Source organism: Leguminivora glycinivorella, chromosome 16, assembly GCF_023078275.1.
Source record: "Leguminivora glycinivorella isolate SPB_JAAS2020 chromosome 16, LegGlyc_1.1, whole genome shotgun sequence".
NCBI classification, from domain to species: domain Eukaryota; kingdom Metazoa; phylum Arthropoda; class Insecta; order Lepidoptera; family Tortricidae; genus Leguminivora; species Leguminivora glycinivorella.
The window spans coordinates 15,715,191-15,731,619 of NC_062986.1; the positions used below are offsets into that span (position 1 = coordinate 15,715,191).

General features: G+C 40.5%; 1 protein-coding gene across 1 annotated transcript; it reads right to left on the minus strand.

Moving 5' to 3' along the window:
• Positions 1-888: 888 nt before the first annotated feature.
• On the minus strand, positions 889-16,386 carry LOC125234943 (muskelin). The gene is given in 18 exon segments (XM_048141366.1): positions 889-1,501; positions 1,925-2,156; positions 2,898-3,050; positions 7,378-7,617; positions 8,906-9,064; positions 9,860-10,051; positions 10,128-10,266; positions 10,634-10,762; positions 10,794-10,957; positions 11,393-11,564; positions 11,952-12,051; positions 12,054-12,105; positions 12,379-12,468; positions 13,176-13,252; positions 13,899-14,091; positions 14,324-14,525; positions 15,938-16,150; positions 16,261-16,386. Coding segments are annotated over 17 exon segments (2,586 nt in total). The 5' UTR covers positions 16,341-16,386; the 3' UTR covers positions 889-1,501; position 1,925.
• Positions 16,387-16,429: the final 43 nt, after the last annotated feature.

A 16,429-nucleotide genomic window follows, 5' to 3' on the forward strand; every position in this document is an offset into this window, starting at 1 on the left:
GATAATTTTAAATTACTAAATATTTAGTAATTTTAACAGAGATTTGTCAACCGCCGATATTTCAATTTCGCTTCCCTTTAATACGACAAACCAAAAATGATTTGCCAAAACGAACCGCTATCCCATTCATTTTACTATCCCTGACCAAAAAATAAAGTTAGACCTATATAGGGCGACCTTAAACATTTTAGTGCTTTTTATAAAACTTTCCCTTGACAAATTTTTAACCCCTTCTTTCCCTTCTCTTTTACTCCCTAAAACTCCGGAAAGAGTATATTTCACGGTGCTTAATGGTGTTATTTGTTATTTTATAATTATTATCTTATTTATTTGACTTTTAAAATACAGAAGAGTATTTTGATTTGACACTGCATTAAAATTTAAATCAATTTTTCATAAAACTTATTTTAAGAGCATTTACTACTTCATATGCCGTTAGTGACACGTTAAATGCACCGAAACTTAGTTGTTAGTCACAATTTGTTAATTCTAAAAGCGATCGTTTTAATGTCATAAAAATGTATACAATCCTCAACCTTCATTTAAATTTCATCAAGAAGTTACAAAATTACGTATGTGACCTGACATTGTGAGCTCTGGCTTGTACGCCAGCGTATAACATGAAAGCTGTTTACTTTCAAGTATGCCATAGCGGTCCTGCGCTAGCCAATTTACCTTGTATAAAACGTAATGTTTACATTACAGCCTCCTGTCCTGCGGCCTTTTTTCAAAACTGAAAGTTACAAGCGGAAGTCTCTTTCCAACTTGTCATATTAGACATTGACAACCACTTGTAAATTGTAACTTGTAGCTTCGAGAAACGGCCCCCGGAAGCATTTATTTTGTTTTTTTTTTGTTACCAAAAAAAAAGTCCAAAATAATTTTCGGAATATATACATAAATTTGTACTACAAAGAGATGTATACACTTTTTCACCTTATTGCATTGTAAATTGTAATAAGGTGAAAAAATGGATCCATCTCTTTGTAGTCGACTGTACACGAGGACTGAGGAGGCTATGTATGTCGGACTTTGATCGAAAGACCCGGCAGAACATGTAATTCTTACTGTCATATAGTGAAACGTGAAAATAATTTTCCCAGTACACTTTAGTAGTCGAATACTTATTTCTAGGCACTGTGCCCTTCAGATATCTGAAGAAACCTAAGGACTTTATCCTGCCAATCAGGAAACGGTCTGCCGATGTTGTGATCGGCAGACATGTACAAAGATAAAGATATACAACTTACGAAAAGTTTTCTAAAAATTGACACTGTTCACGAGCGGAAAATCTGACAAGAATTAATCAATTTCTGTTTTGGAAATGGAAAATTTAATTCCCAATACAGAAGTATCCGAAATTGTTCCATGTGTTTCCACTGAACTTGGTAAATTTGGCAACTTTTGTAGGGCACATCAGTAAAGATAACATGTAGTATGAAGTGTGAGCCCGCTCTACGTGTCTATTGTTCTTGCAAAGCCTGCGCCCAGCCAACCGCGTCTGTAAGAAAGCAGTTTAAAATGTATCTTGTATTCTATTTTAACCTTCATTTATAAAGCCGATTAATTTCACACACCACCAAAGGTACAAAACTCGATACGTGTTTCGAATTTCTACGAAACATCAGCTATAAATAAGCTGTAGCGTCGTTGTGTGTTGCCTTAGTTAAGACATTGATAGGTGAAACACTCATTCAGCCATGGTTCAAACAGACCTTACTGCACGAAGTCGCGCCAAGTGTCTCGCCATTGAGTTTGAAAGAAAATTTCGAAAGAATATTGAAAGTTTTTTTAACGTAGATCTTCGTATTTGTTGAAGGCGGCACCTTGCTAGGCCTGAAGTACCGACACAAGTTATCATAGAGCAGCACCCTGGCGTGTCGGGCGGCCCAGTCGGCGTCTCCTAAACAAGTCACCTCTCAGCCTCACAGCGCCACCAGGTCCGCTATGTCCTGCTGCGGCGGCACCTTGCTAGGCCTGAAGTACCGACACAGGTTGTCATAGAGTAAGACCCTGGCGTGTCGGGCGGCCCAGTCCGCGTCGCCGGCGCCGCTGTCGGCGTCGTCCTCGCCGACGTCCCAGGTGTCGGGCGCCTCGAGAGACACGTCCTCGTACGGCGTCGGGGGCTCGGGGATTGTGTCGTCCGCGCCTAACACCTGTAAAAAAAAAATCTAAAGCTCGTACGATGGTGATACAAACTACCCTTGTACCACAGTATAATAAAGAGTACTATCGTACAGTATGGCCACTCCCTGAAAGTGCCGCCCACCCGCTCTCGGTTACCTCACAGTTACCGTCTGTCTAAAACGCGAACAGTCGACCTGTCATATCTCACTCATACAGGCATGGTACGCGTTCACCTACAAGAGTTTAGAATGTGTGCTAGGAACGCGCCTCTTTCATATATTTGATCGCCAGTGTCCGAGGTGTGCTTGTACCTAAGTATGTAGTAGATAGATTATTAACAGATACTGCAGAACTGCAGTACTGTCGCTAGCGCGTGAAACCCCTCCACCTGATACTATATACATACCGCATGCGCTGGCAGGGTCGCCATGTAAGAAGGAGCGTTGAGGGAGACAACTTGTTAGTTGAACGTAACAATTATTTTATTATCGTCATATGAGCCATAACCTACGGATTATATGGACAAGATTATGTAAAGCTGTGTGTAACACAGTGTACACTACAGAACCACCAGCTGATAACACTGTCGCTGATGCGTAGAACCCCTCCACCTGAGATAGATGCTACATACGTACCGCGTATAGTGCGTCTCGCCAGCGTGCGCACGCGACGCGGTGTTAGCGCGACGGCGCTGTGCGCTGTTGAACCACCGGCAAACAACACTGACTAGCTAGTGAAACCCCTGCACCTGAGATAGATGCAATACGTACCGCGTGTAATGCATGAGCTAGGTCTGGCGGGGCGGAGTGTCGCACGCGGCGCCTTGCTAGAGTGCGCACGCGACGCGGTGTTAGCGCGACGGCGCCGCGCGCTGTTGAACCACCAGCGAACAACACTGTCGCTAGTGCGTGGAAACGATCAACCTGTGACAGATAATATTAGTCGGTAAATTATTATAAGTTCAGACATAGACTAAACTAAATAAAGGAAGACATGTAACTCAGTACATCGCTTTATATGTTTGACTCGTAAAACAATAGATGGCATTACTATACTCTCGCGACAAATGGTATTGTTCAATTCACGAAATAATTTCATTTAAATGACCCAAGTCGTAATATTTAAAAATTTGGAACTTGATCATACAACATTATCTTTATATAACACCGAAATTTACAAAAACAATTAAGTATTTTTTTACCAATCGGGATTTTTCGTACAGTTCGCATCAGAGTAAAGGACCTCCCCTAGGAAATGACATGTGTAAGCGTTACATTTTTTCGTCAGCATCGGTAAGAGGATAGTTAGTGTAGCGGCTACTCCGTCTGATTCGCAAACGTGAGGTCCCCGGTTCCAATTCCAAGAATGACATATCTTTTTGTATTTTTTCTTGTTTTACTCTGATATTTTTTTTTATTATAATATTTATAATTAAGAAAAGTAACAAATTTTTATTATAATATTTATAATAAAGAAATCTTTGCTTAAATGAACATGAGGTATACAGAAAAAGAAAGGCACTTTGCTAAAAATAAAATTATTTATTTACTTAAACATAAATTTTCGTAACGTTTATTAATAAACTTCAAAATAATAACACGAGCTTTTTTATAGTCATACTTGTTATGGAGAATTTCTGGCCAAAAGCTGCACTTTTGGATGGAAGCAAGCCGCTTTGCATGCTGATAGTAGACATCATAGTAAACGATTTTTTCCGAAAATATTGAAATTTCATTCCTTAGGAAACCGAGCGTAGCGAGGTGTTTTATGAAAATGAAAAAATTCTATCTTTTTATTGTATCGTCCGATTTTGACAAAACGTATCTCAAATGAAAGGTATTGCTTTATGTAATTAAAAAAAAAATATTATAAAAAAAAAGTAAGAAAAAACTTTAAAAAAGTAAATTTACGTCTCACACAGCTCACACTGAATAGCTTCAAAGAATGACAGACAAAATGTACAATGTCGATATATGAGTTTTTTTTATATCAAAGACAGATAAATTCATAGTTGAAAACTAAAGACCGCATAGAAATCGGATTAGCGTTTTTTAAGATACAAGTTGTCAAAGTTGGGAAAATTTGCTTTATATGGCCACTTTGAAATTCCTTTGCCAGAAAGTCAGAAATAGTATATTTTTCTTACACCGAAAAGTACATAGTGACAGTACAACTCAAAATTAAATAAAAAATTCCGAGGATATCATAATTTCATGCCTTAGGTTAGGACGACGAGCGTAGCGAAAAAAAATCTTATTTTTTTGTACGTCGTCCGATTTTGACAAAACATATTTCAATTGAAAGGTATTGTTTTATGTAACTGTATATGTGTGTATGATGTCTATTACAAATGCATACTTATAACTGTAAGAAAAATATAATGTTTCTGACTTTCTAGCTAAGGAATTTATAAGCGACCATATAAACAAACTAAGCCAACTTTGACAACTCGTATCTTAAAAACTACTGATCCGATTTCGATTCGATTTTTAGTGCTGATTATAATCATGAATCTATTTTTCTTTAATTAAAAAAAAAACATATATCGATATTATACATCGTGTCTACCGTTTTTTGTGATACGAAAATTTAAGTTTTTTTTAATCTTACATTTTTCCAATTTTTTTCAATATTTTTTTTTGAGTTACATAAAGCAATACCTTTCAATTGAAACATGTTTTGTCAAAATCGGACGACGTACAAATTTTGTTTTTCGGTTTTCTTAACAGACTTCGCTACGCTCGTCGTCCTAAGAGATGAAATTATGATAATGTGACAGACCCAATCATGGACAGTTTAAGAAAAAAATTCGCCTGTTTTTGATATTTCACTGATAAATGTAAAAATTCTACCGCGAAGCGTGTTAAATCTTGAATGTCCTATCCTTCTTCTACATTTCAAGCGTATTGGAGAATAGATACTCCTATTGGTTTCTTCATAGTTAACAAATTAAAACTAGGTGTTTTTTCTCCAATTATGGACGGCAGTTCTCCAGTAATGGATCCCCCATTATGGACAGTGAAAAAAGTTTAAAATTTTACTTTTAAAGCCAACTGATACGCAATTAGTCGATTTTATACGCCATAAATACAATTAGTTTGGATTATTTTAACATAGGATTGTTTCTTGTAAATTTTGGTTTTGTAAATTGTTCCTTGTCCATCATAGGAGGTAGGCAGTTTTTCGGGTCCAGTAATGGACACTCGCAAAATAACGTCATTTCATTATATCTTTGGAGCAACAAACTAGTATGTTTTCTACCTTATCTCATGCTTAATGCAGTAAGTAAAACGTATTCAAGATTACACCGTGCGTTATTTTTTTATTATTTTATACATGAACTCATCTCTCTTAGCAACATTACTAAGAATTTGTCTTGATATTTTTTTCAGTAAACTGGCGAATTTTATCTTGTCTCCAAATCCTTCAGAAATAACCGAATTAATTGAAACTTCAGAATGAAACAGCTCTACAACTCTAGTTTATGGTACATAGCCGTCAGGTTTTAGAAACTTATTTTAGATACTTATTTTTAAGGATTTGTGTTTTTTTGTCCATAATGGCAACACCATCCATTATGGGGTATTTTACCTTATCCTCGGAATTTTTAATTTTATTTTGAGTTGTACTGTCACTATGTACTTTTTTGTGTAAGAAAAATATATTATTTCTGACTTTCTGGCAAAGGGATTTCAAAGTGGCCATATAAAGCAAATTTTCCCAACTTTGGCAACTTGTATCTTAAAAAATGCTAATCCGATTTCGATGCGGTCTTTAGTTTTCAACTATGAATTTATCTGTTTTTGATATAAAAAAACTCATATATCGACATTGTATATTTTGTCTGTCATTCTTTGAAATTATTCAGTGCGAGACGTAAATTTACTTTTTTTATACATTTTTTTTCAATTACATAAAGCAATACCTTTCATTTGAGATACGTTTTGTCAAAATCGGACGATACAATAAAAAGATAGAATTTTTTTCATTTTCATAAAACACCTCACTACTAGGGAATGCAGAACCGGTACCAGTCCCAGAACCGTGACTGAGATTTCCGGTACTGGGAAAGAACCGGTAAATCCCGGTTCTTCCGTACTTTTTGGTACTGAGGGTTTACTAGTACATTTGTTGAGGTTACATACCTACAATTTAATGTTCCTACTATACAACTCATGATTTAAATAATTCATATGACCTATTATTTTATTCCGTCCTCTTGACTTCGGCGGCAAGTGATTAGAGAGTCGAGTAGGTATAGGACCTATACCTATGGTTTTTATAAACAGACAACAAGTAGGCGCGAACAATACTTAATTTTCTATGATTCAACTTCAAATCATACTTATTTTTCTAATATTCAATTATATATATAAAAAAAGTAAAAAACAACAATATAACTGTTTTTCAAACATATTAAAAAAAAATCCGGACCTGGGTCTCGAACTCGGATCATAGACGTGCAAGTCAAATACACTAACCCCTAAGCCAAAAAACAAGGAGCCGCCCGGCTCAAAATATTGAATCATATTCAGATATGGTTACTCGGCAATGTAATTAATTATTATCTCACTAGACGGCACTTTTAAACATTGAAAATAGCGCCATCTGTAAATAACTCGAAAACTAAGAGGTACCAGCGACGATAACTCGCGTTAACTAGGCCGTGTAGCGATGTACTGAGTTACATGTCTTCCTTTATTTAGTTTAGTCTATGGTTCAGATGACATTGTTGTAAGAGAAGGGCATAAAGACGACTCCAAATGAGTACTGGAGCCGTACATAAGTTACAGTAGCAGAAAAAGATAGGGGTTCGAGTGAGTTAGAATCTATGGCGGCGGCAGCGGCTGACAATCTTGGCTCTTTCGATCGTTTGAGGCCATAGCGTGTAAAAATTAATGCATAAAAACCGTCAAAAATTACTTAAAATACGAAGACTAACTAATAGAGATTGAAAAGTCTCTAGAAACTTCTTTTGAGAAGCCTGTATAGTTATCGTTAAGGCGTAAGGCACTGGTCCCTATTCCCTAGCTAGTAAACTATCGCTATCAACTAAAATGAGCTATCGGCTATAAAAACGAACAAAAGATAATCACACCCGCGTAAATAAAAGAGGCACGGCGATGTTTATAGTTACTCGCCCAGCGGTGAGCTATCAATATCGCCGTGTCTCTTTTATTTGCACGGTTTTTATAGCCGATAGCTCATAGCTTACTAGCTCGCGGTGGGACCAGTGCCTAAGACACTTACCTCCTCAGGATTATTGTGATCCAGCACATCGTGTAGCTCCTTCCTCAGATACTTCAAGGCCATGGTGTCCCTCCCGGGCGTCGCTGCCAGCTCTCTAAAGCAGGCTTCCCTCAGTGCGAGCTTGGCTTCCCTGGACACTTTCTCTATGGAGGCCCGTTTGAGCTGGAGCGCCCACAGGTCGTCGAGGCGCAGGCGCAGGCTGTTCTGGTTGCCGGGGTTACCGCCGAATAGGTAGTGGATCTGCAATAGGAATGGTTATAAGACTTCTGTTGTGTTACGTTTTAACGTTCTAACCAAACAAGTAAAAATGCCAAAATTGTCTACTGAAATTTTTACCTTAAGTGTGTTTAAACTTTAATGATTTTTACACATAATTTAATCGCGGATAACTATAAATTTTAACACATCCATGACTCAGGAACAAATATCCGTGGTCATCGCACACAAATAAATGCCCTTACCGGGTTCGAACGGGATCAACAGGCAGAGTCACTGACTGCGCCAAACCGGTCGTCAAAGTTGAAAACTTTCATGATTTTTACACATAATTTAATCGCGGATAACTGTTTTTAACACTCTGGCGCGGCGGTGTCCCCGTGGCTTCAGAGCAGACTGGCTAAAGTTGGCATCAAAATCTGAAAGCTGTACGAAAAACTCGCGTAGTTCGAAAAACTTTTGCAGGAAGATGTTGATGTGAACTTTAGTCAGTCTACTACGAGACCACGGGGACAATGCCGTTAGGTAAACGTCGTATAATGCTTGTGTGAGTGGCACTTTCGTTTTGCGGCGGCGGCAAGCGGTAAGTTAAGCCTGTAGCGATTCCACGCGAAACAAAAGATTTTGTTTTTATTATGAGCGTCTTGGAAACCATTAACTGAAATGTATGTTGTAGTATGTTTGTTTTCAAACATATTTTTGAAATTTGCTCTTAATTGTTTTCTGATTGGTTATTTATATTAGTATCATTTAAGCTAGCCATAAAATAAATGTCCTGTACTTAGCATATTTTCAAAACGTAATTGACTAATTAACGAGATAGAGTCATATTAGACAGTAAAAAACATGTTTTTAAATATGAAAGGCGATAGCCCTGCCGCCGCTTCTAAAAGTACGTGGCATGGCTAGCGCCCGCGCGCGTTTCCCGCGAGCAAGATGCCCCGCTCGCCGCCTTAGACCATTGTTTAGGCCGTAAGGAGCCAGATCGCACCTTTCCTATTTATAGCCGCCTCTCGCCTTTGTCACATTACACCGATGTCGTCATCAGTGGCCCATTTCTCAAAACTGAAAGTTACAAATTACAAGCGGAAGTCTCTTTCCAACTTGTCATATTAGACATTGACTACCACTTGTAAATTGTAACTTGTAGCTTCGAGAAATTCGCCCCAGGGGCCCGTTTCTCGAAAGGTACAAGCCTTGTATTACAAGTGCGCGAACTGTCAAATTGTATGGGTTGTCATGGTAACACACTTGTAATACAAGGCTTGTACCTTTCGAGAAACGGGCCACAGGCCGTAAGGCTTCTACTAACCTTTCGTAAGGGATCGTAGACAAGCTGGTGGGCGAATCGTGGTCTGGGCTCCCGCGGCGTGATACTATCGTTCCGGTACACGCAAGTCCACGTGAGACGCCGTAGAGAGAACACCCACAGTGTGTTGTACACGCGTTTGTCTTTCTCCTTACTCATGCCCTGAAACAAATAAAACAGTCAGTCCTTGTTCTTGTAAGAGATACCGCGGTGAAGAGGCTTTGTTAGCTTTTAGGTAGTTCGAAGCCCGGTTCGTACCAATGAGTTTTTTGGAACTTATGTGCGAAATGTCATTTGATATTTGCCAGTCGCTGCAGTCGCATCGCGAGGAAACCGGACTAATTCCAATTAGGCCTAATTACCCATCGATCTTGAGATTGGTTGTCAAAAGCGGTCCCCAGGCTCCCATGAGCCGCGGCAAATGACGGGATAACGCAAGCAGAATGATAATGATGATGTCTAGTGTTGGACTGGTGTACACTGGCAACACTAACCGACAGCACGAACAGCTCGTCAGTGTCCGGGTCCAGCGTCGCTCGCTGCGTGAAGCCGGCGGCGGGCGGCGGGCACGCTGCGGCGCCGCTGCAGAGCGCACACGTGTAGTACCTACACTACAGGTGTGTGACTGTCTGTACTCACCGACAGCACGAACAGCTCGTCACGTGTGTCCAGGTGTGTGACTGGTCACCGACAGCAGCGTCGCTCGCTGCGTGAAGCCGGCGGCGGGCGGCGGGCACGCTGCGGCGCCGCTGCAGAGCGCACCGCACGTGTAGTACCTACACTACAGGTGTGTGACTGTCTGTACTCACCGACAGCACGAACAGCTCGTCCGTGTCCGGGTCCAGCGTCGCTCGCTGCGTGAAGCCGGCGGCGGGCGGCGGGCACGCTGCGGCGCCGCTGCAGAGCGCACCGCACGTGTAGTACCTACACTACAGGTGTGTGACTGTCTGTACTCACCGACAGCACGAACAGCTCGTCCGTGTCCGGGTCCAGCGTCGCTCGCTGCGTGAAGCCGGCGGCGGGCGGCGGGCACGCTGCGGCGCCGCTGCAGAGCGCGCCGCATGTATTCGTACCGACGTCCCACCACCACAGGTCTAACAGGTGTTCCTTGTTGCGCTGGCCTGCGAAGATGTACAGTTTACGTTGTACCTGAAACCAAAACGGATTTCGGTAACCCAAGACTTAAGACAAGATATGATATAATATAATATAGATCGGGACTTACCGGATGAAACAGCATGGAGTGAGACACGCGCGGCTGCGGCGCGGGCAGCGTGTGGCGGTCAGCAAGCAACAGCTGCCAGGTGTTGGTGTTCAGGTAGTACGCGTACAGACCGGAGTATTGCGGCGTCGCAGCTTCCTCTCTGAAACAATAAAGCTGAAGATGGAAACATTTTTCATCTGACTAACCGTACGCGCTAACCGTTGGTCGAAATCAAACCTTCAGTGTTCGACCGACGGTCAATGCGCAGGTACCACACGCGCGGACTGACCGTCGGTCGTAATCAGAACGTTCAGTGCTCGACCGGCGGTCGGCGCGTAGGTATCGGTGATGTATACATATACATACAACCACCCCGCGCGTCAGCCGACCGACAGCTAGTGTGTGCGCGACGTAGCGTAGCAATTTCAGAGCTGCACTGTAGGTACATTTTCATAATTTTCGTCGATCGGGGACTGTTCTCAGCGTAAAAAAATGTATGTGTGCGAATAAAGTTAGTGTGGACCCACGTGTTGTGCGGCAGCACGCGGCCGCCGAACACGTAGACGGTGCGCGTGTCGCAGTCGATGCACATCTGGTGGTCGAACACGAGGCGCGGCCCGCCCGCGGCCGATGTGTCCGCCATCACCAGCGACCACTGGCGGTGCTGTAGTGACACTAGCGACTCACGTGTTGTGCGGCAGCACGCGGCCGCCGAACACGTAGACGGTGCGCGTGTCGCAGTCGATGCACATCTGGTGGTCGAACACGAGGCGCGGCCCGCCCGCGGCCGCCGTGTCCGCCGTCACCAGCGACCACTGGCTGGTTGGCACGTCGTACATGTATAGGTCGCTCTGGAACAAATGTAACGTGATAAAATGAGGATTCTCACGTTTAAATTAGACACTCGAAGCCACACGGTGATCGCGACAAAATTAAATATTTATTTTCAAGTAGGCATATTACAATGCGCATATGAACGTCAAATAAAGCTACGCCGGCTCTAACCCTACGCCTCAGCCTCGAGAAGATTTCAGTCCCCCGAGTAGCGACTTCAAGATATGCAATAGACAGAGCGTAGTCATTCACACTTATAACGTAAAACTATCGCAAATGCAATGCCACATACAATTTTGTACAGAAATTGTTTAGTACCATATTATTGAATAGCCGGGTCCACACCGACCGAGAACACAAAACGTGCGAGAAAATTAGCCTCGCCCGAGGCAGTCTTCTCGACAAGATGGCGGCCCTCAGTCAGCTGTTCAAAATAGTTCGCCATCGCTTACATTCATATTGCTGGGTACTCGCTGCGCGTTGTCCAGATACCTCCCCAGAGTGTATAGCCTTCTGTGCACGGGGTCGAACACCATTTTGTGGCACGAGCGAGGCGAGGGCCCGTTCTCGAGACCGCTGTGCCGGCAGAGGAGCGCCCAGCGCTCTGTCTCTGTGTCGTATGACCTGTTATCATACGAAAAAAAAATTTTATAAGTAAATGCTTTGCAACAGCATCATAGCACAAGTATTTCTAAGAACATATCGAATCAATTATTAATTTAAGTGATACAATTTTTTGTAATAAAGTTTAGTAATTGATATTGGCGTGACAAGTGTGCCAGAGACAGAGTCCACCACGAGTTGGCATGAAGATCTATCACAGAGAGAAAGCAACACATACCACAAATCGTCGAGATCTTCCGTCCCGTTCCATCCGCTGAGGAAGTATAATGTATAGTAAAATCAACAACTAATTGGTGGCCGCCGCGAGGACCGGGTTTGAAACAGCAAGTGGTATCACATTCTGACGGTAAACACCTATACGGGTTAGAGAGAGAAGGCAGCACTCACCACAGGTCGTCGAGATCTTCCGTCCCGTTCCAGCCGCCGAAGAGGTACAATGTGCCAGTAGTAGAGTCCACCACTAGTTGGTGGCCGCCACGAGGTCCGGGCTTGGTACAGCAATAAGTGTCGCATTCTGATGACTCCCATTGACGGGCACCTCCTATTAAGAAAAGTTTCACATAGTTTGTACGAAAACACTTCTTATTCGTAGTGTGATGACTGATGAGTTGATGACCTACTAATAACATTTAAAAAAATAGCTACAAAAAATAAATTTAGCTATAGAAGAAATTGGCCCTGATTCAGTGAGGTGTCAGAGGCGCTTTTCGACTGAGATTTTTCCATTTAGCGATATACACAGGTATACACCGTCAGCAGTTCGAGCATAAATTAGGTAAGTATCTAATAAACAAGTATGAACAAATCGTCTCACCGCATCGAGCGGTCGTGGCTCGCGGTCAGCGCACGATAGTTCGTTGGAGCGCTGCGGGGGTGGCGTGTCGCAACATAGGCGGTCTTCCACCTAAAATTATTAAAATATATATGTAGGTATATGAAACAACGAGAAGAAGTTTAAAACATATTTAAAGTCACACACAGGTCGAACGCGATTAATTAACATTATTTTTACCTTTTTAAAAAATATCCTAAAAACTTTAACAGGGAAGACGGGTATAGATTATCGCCAACATGGGGACCAGTGATTCAAATGTTCAAACCAAAAGATCTATCTTCGGACCAGTGTGCGGATGTTGTGAGTGCTGTGTGTCGTGCGGTGGGAAATAAACAATAACTAAAAGCGGGTAGATTATATTTATTTGTCTACTCCGAACATTTATATAAATTAATATCGGGTAGTTTTGTGTTGTTTACATCTCCGGTGACACTTTGCTGGGACGTCAGTCTTCCGCGACCACGGCCAGTGCAACCTGGCCGAAACGTTGGGAAAAAAGGTAAAAATAATGTTAATTAATCGCGTTCGACCTGTGTGTGACTTTAAATATGTGTACAAAGCGCGAGAACTTAAAGTGTTAAGTTTAAAACAATCTAAACAAGCTTGTTTTTAGGGTTCCGTACCAAAAAGGTACAAAAGGAACCCTTACGGCTCGACTCTCTCCGTCGGTCTGCTTTCAAGTTGTACAGTGCCGTAACGCGGTTACCAGTAAAAGCGTTTAAATCTACTAAACACCCAAACGCAATAGTGATTTAAGTGTGGCTGCTAGTACCTACCTGCACGGAGCAACCCGACATCTCGCGCCAAACCGGTGTGTATGGCTGCCACGACATGTACCAATCGAATTCACCTTCTGTACGACAAACAAAAAAACAATTTTATTTTTTTAATCAATTTGTTCGAATCGAATCGAAAATCGAATTTGTAAAGTCAACGACATAGTTGAGTCCAGGCAGTCTAGCCAGTGATCATGCACGGCGGAATAAGCATAGACAGACGCCTTCGTTAGCAGCTCCTCGGCTAGGCAGCGCGCTTAACGCAAAACGTGACGACCAGCAGCATGCTTTCCGGTTTTTTAGCAACAGACTACTAGATTTTGGGTATTAAAGGTGTATGATGACTGCGTATTTTGGATTTAAAATGTGTGTAATTTTTTATTTACTTTGGCCACCGAAAACGCTGTCAGCGATGTAGTGACGTCATCGAATTCGAACTTTACTGCATGTCAAAACAATCACTGACATATTGAACTTTATGCTTTCATACTTAAAAAGTCAGAAAATGTTGTTTTCGAATAGCATCTGATACACAGATAATCTATGGATTAACAGGACTGTGTTGTTTTCGCCTGATTACGTAAAAGTATACTTTAAAAATATTTTTTGCTGCTTTTAAGTCATAATAAAATATGAAAATATAATAATATTTTATTTCGGTTAATTGGACAGTACTTAATCATACAAGACAGACTTTAAAAGAAGGTCAAGTAGCCTACTCACCTGTGACTGCCTCGTCCAGTATATCCTCCGCTAGCTTGTAGTCCCCATTCTCGACTAAGGCGTGCCATAACCGCGCTTGCAGCTCGCCCTCGAGTCGCACACCGCTCTCGCGCGATAGTGCCTCAAACGCATCCTTATAACGGCGACGCCGTAAGTGTTTCAGGAGCATTCTGACTGCTTCTTCCTCTTTGCGCTAAAAAATATGAATCGGTTTTCATTATAAATGCTATAATTACTTAGTAATCTAGATAACAGTGACCTGTTAATGTCTAAAACATAAAGTAAAAATATCAAAACACCTTACAAACTGTATTGGTAGTTCAGAGCATGGAATAATGATTCAGTGTAGTGAGTTCAAGTCTCACCCAAGACAGTGAAATTGAAAGCTTTTGTCAATGTTTCTTCTTCATACAAAATGACCTTACCAAATTGATGGTATCCAGCACGTGAGCCATCAGGTCCTCATGCGTCTTCCCCTGCAGCTCAACATACCAGATGGTGTAATTGTACGCCGGGCCCCATGACTGCAGCGGTACTATCTTGAGGTACTGCACTGGCAGGTACAGGCCTTCTGTGGTCCTGTGTCGGAGCCTGAACACCTCCGGTGCACTGTCTTTCTTGAGTCCTCTACATGATGAAAGACATGTCATATGGAACAATAATTCTAAAGGGGAATCTTTTAGTAATTGATGACTAACTTTAAAGTTCTAGGATGGATGCCTTTTTACATGAACATATATTTTAACTTTAATAATCAAAGCCCGGACGACGGGAGCAAAAATGCACTTTTCAATAGTGCTTATTTAAATATCTACTATTTTATCAACATCCATACGAACAATTTTTGAATCAGAAATTTATTGATCTTTATTATAGTTATTATCTTACATGTCATATTGTTACATAATGTGTAAGCTTATTATTCATTATTTCAGTAAACTAATTACATACTATAATAATCATCAATAATTGAAAAATATATATTAAAAAAATAGTTATTGTTTATTACGAAAATTATATAAAGTATTATTCTTTTTAAAATTGTTTAAAAAAATACAAACAGCTCATTTTTAAAATTGTTTACAACTACGAACCTGGACCAGCACATGTGCTTGGACCCCAAAACTGTGAGTTATAATAGTGGCGACGAGAAAAAGTAGGACAATAGTGTGCATTTACAGTTTTTTTTTTACTTTAGGTATCAGTGCGCAAAATGGGCATTAAGTTTGGGGAGTTTGATATGGCACATGGCTGCTGGCAAAATTACATAGAGAGAGTACATCATGCTTTTTATCGACTTATAAAATGTGTTTCCTCGCACTATTGAGATGTCAACACATAATTTCTCCTGTCATCCGGGCTTTGTTAATAAAACTGTTAAAAATATTGTGTTTGCACATTGAACTTTTAAGATTACAAAGAAATAAAGGTATTTTAGATTGTTTACATTATGTGTAATTTCTATTGAACTTGAGAATTTCAGAATGAGGTTACTTATACAGCCTTTACTCAAAAAGAATATGGCTTTTCACATTAGTTAATAGTAGTAGTATAATAATAAAAAAAAAAAAAAAATCTTTATTGTCTAATTTTCACTAAATAATTATTATGAATTTTCATTTACAGTATATTAAAAGTCAAAAACATATCAATATCTATAATATTCTCCATTCACACATCTTCCATAACATGAAAATTGTTCGAATCAACAACCATTTAACATGTTGGGGTATAATAATAGCAGCTATGCTATATCTACATCTTTGTTCTTGTAGGGGGCATAGTTGACAAAAATAGATATACTGATTCTACTAAAGGCTCGGCTACAGTTGAATAGTTAAAGATATTTAAGAGAAAAGAAAATAGTGTTAATAATTACAAACAGCATCCTACTAACTACAAAGTATGGTTTATATTCAATTGGAATATTCTTTACAATAACAACAGCTCTAATGATACCAGCCTAACAAATGTTTGAAGCCAAATAAAAGTTTGTGAAATAACAAGTTAGTACTTACTATTTACTATTTAATACTCACGCTGATAACAACACAGATAAGTTGTGTTCATCTGTGCCTCCTAATATTTGGAATTTCTTCAGGTCACTGACGTGAGCTTTAATGTATTTCCCGAATTTGATAGTTTCGACTATAGCAGGCGCTTTTATTTTCAACATTATATACTGCGAGGGCGTGTTGCTGTCCGTAAACCATCTCGAGAGTTGATCCGATGGGTTGTTTACCATTATATTTCTGAAATAAATCATTAAAATCGTTCATTTTCATAGAAACCGGATCTCTACGAGAGAATGGCTTAAATAACTATCGAAAAAAGGGCATACACCAAGCGTTAAGTAACTTACTCTGGTATGTAATTAGCTGAATGGCTTGAGTATTTGTGTATTGTGTAACATAGCTTCACCGTTTCATATTTATCATCCATGTTTAGCAATTTCTGAGACTTATTTAATAAAGTGTACTGAAATATACTTTTGTTATTATCACCTGACACTTGACAGTGACATTATGTTC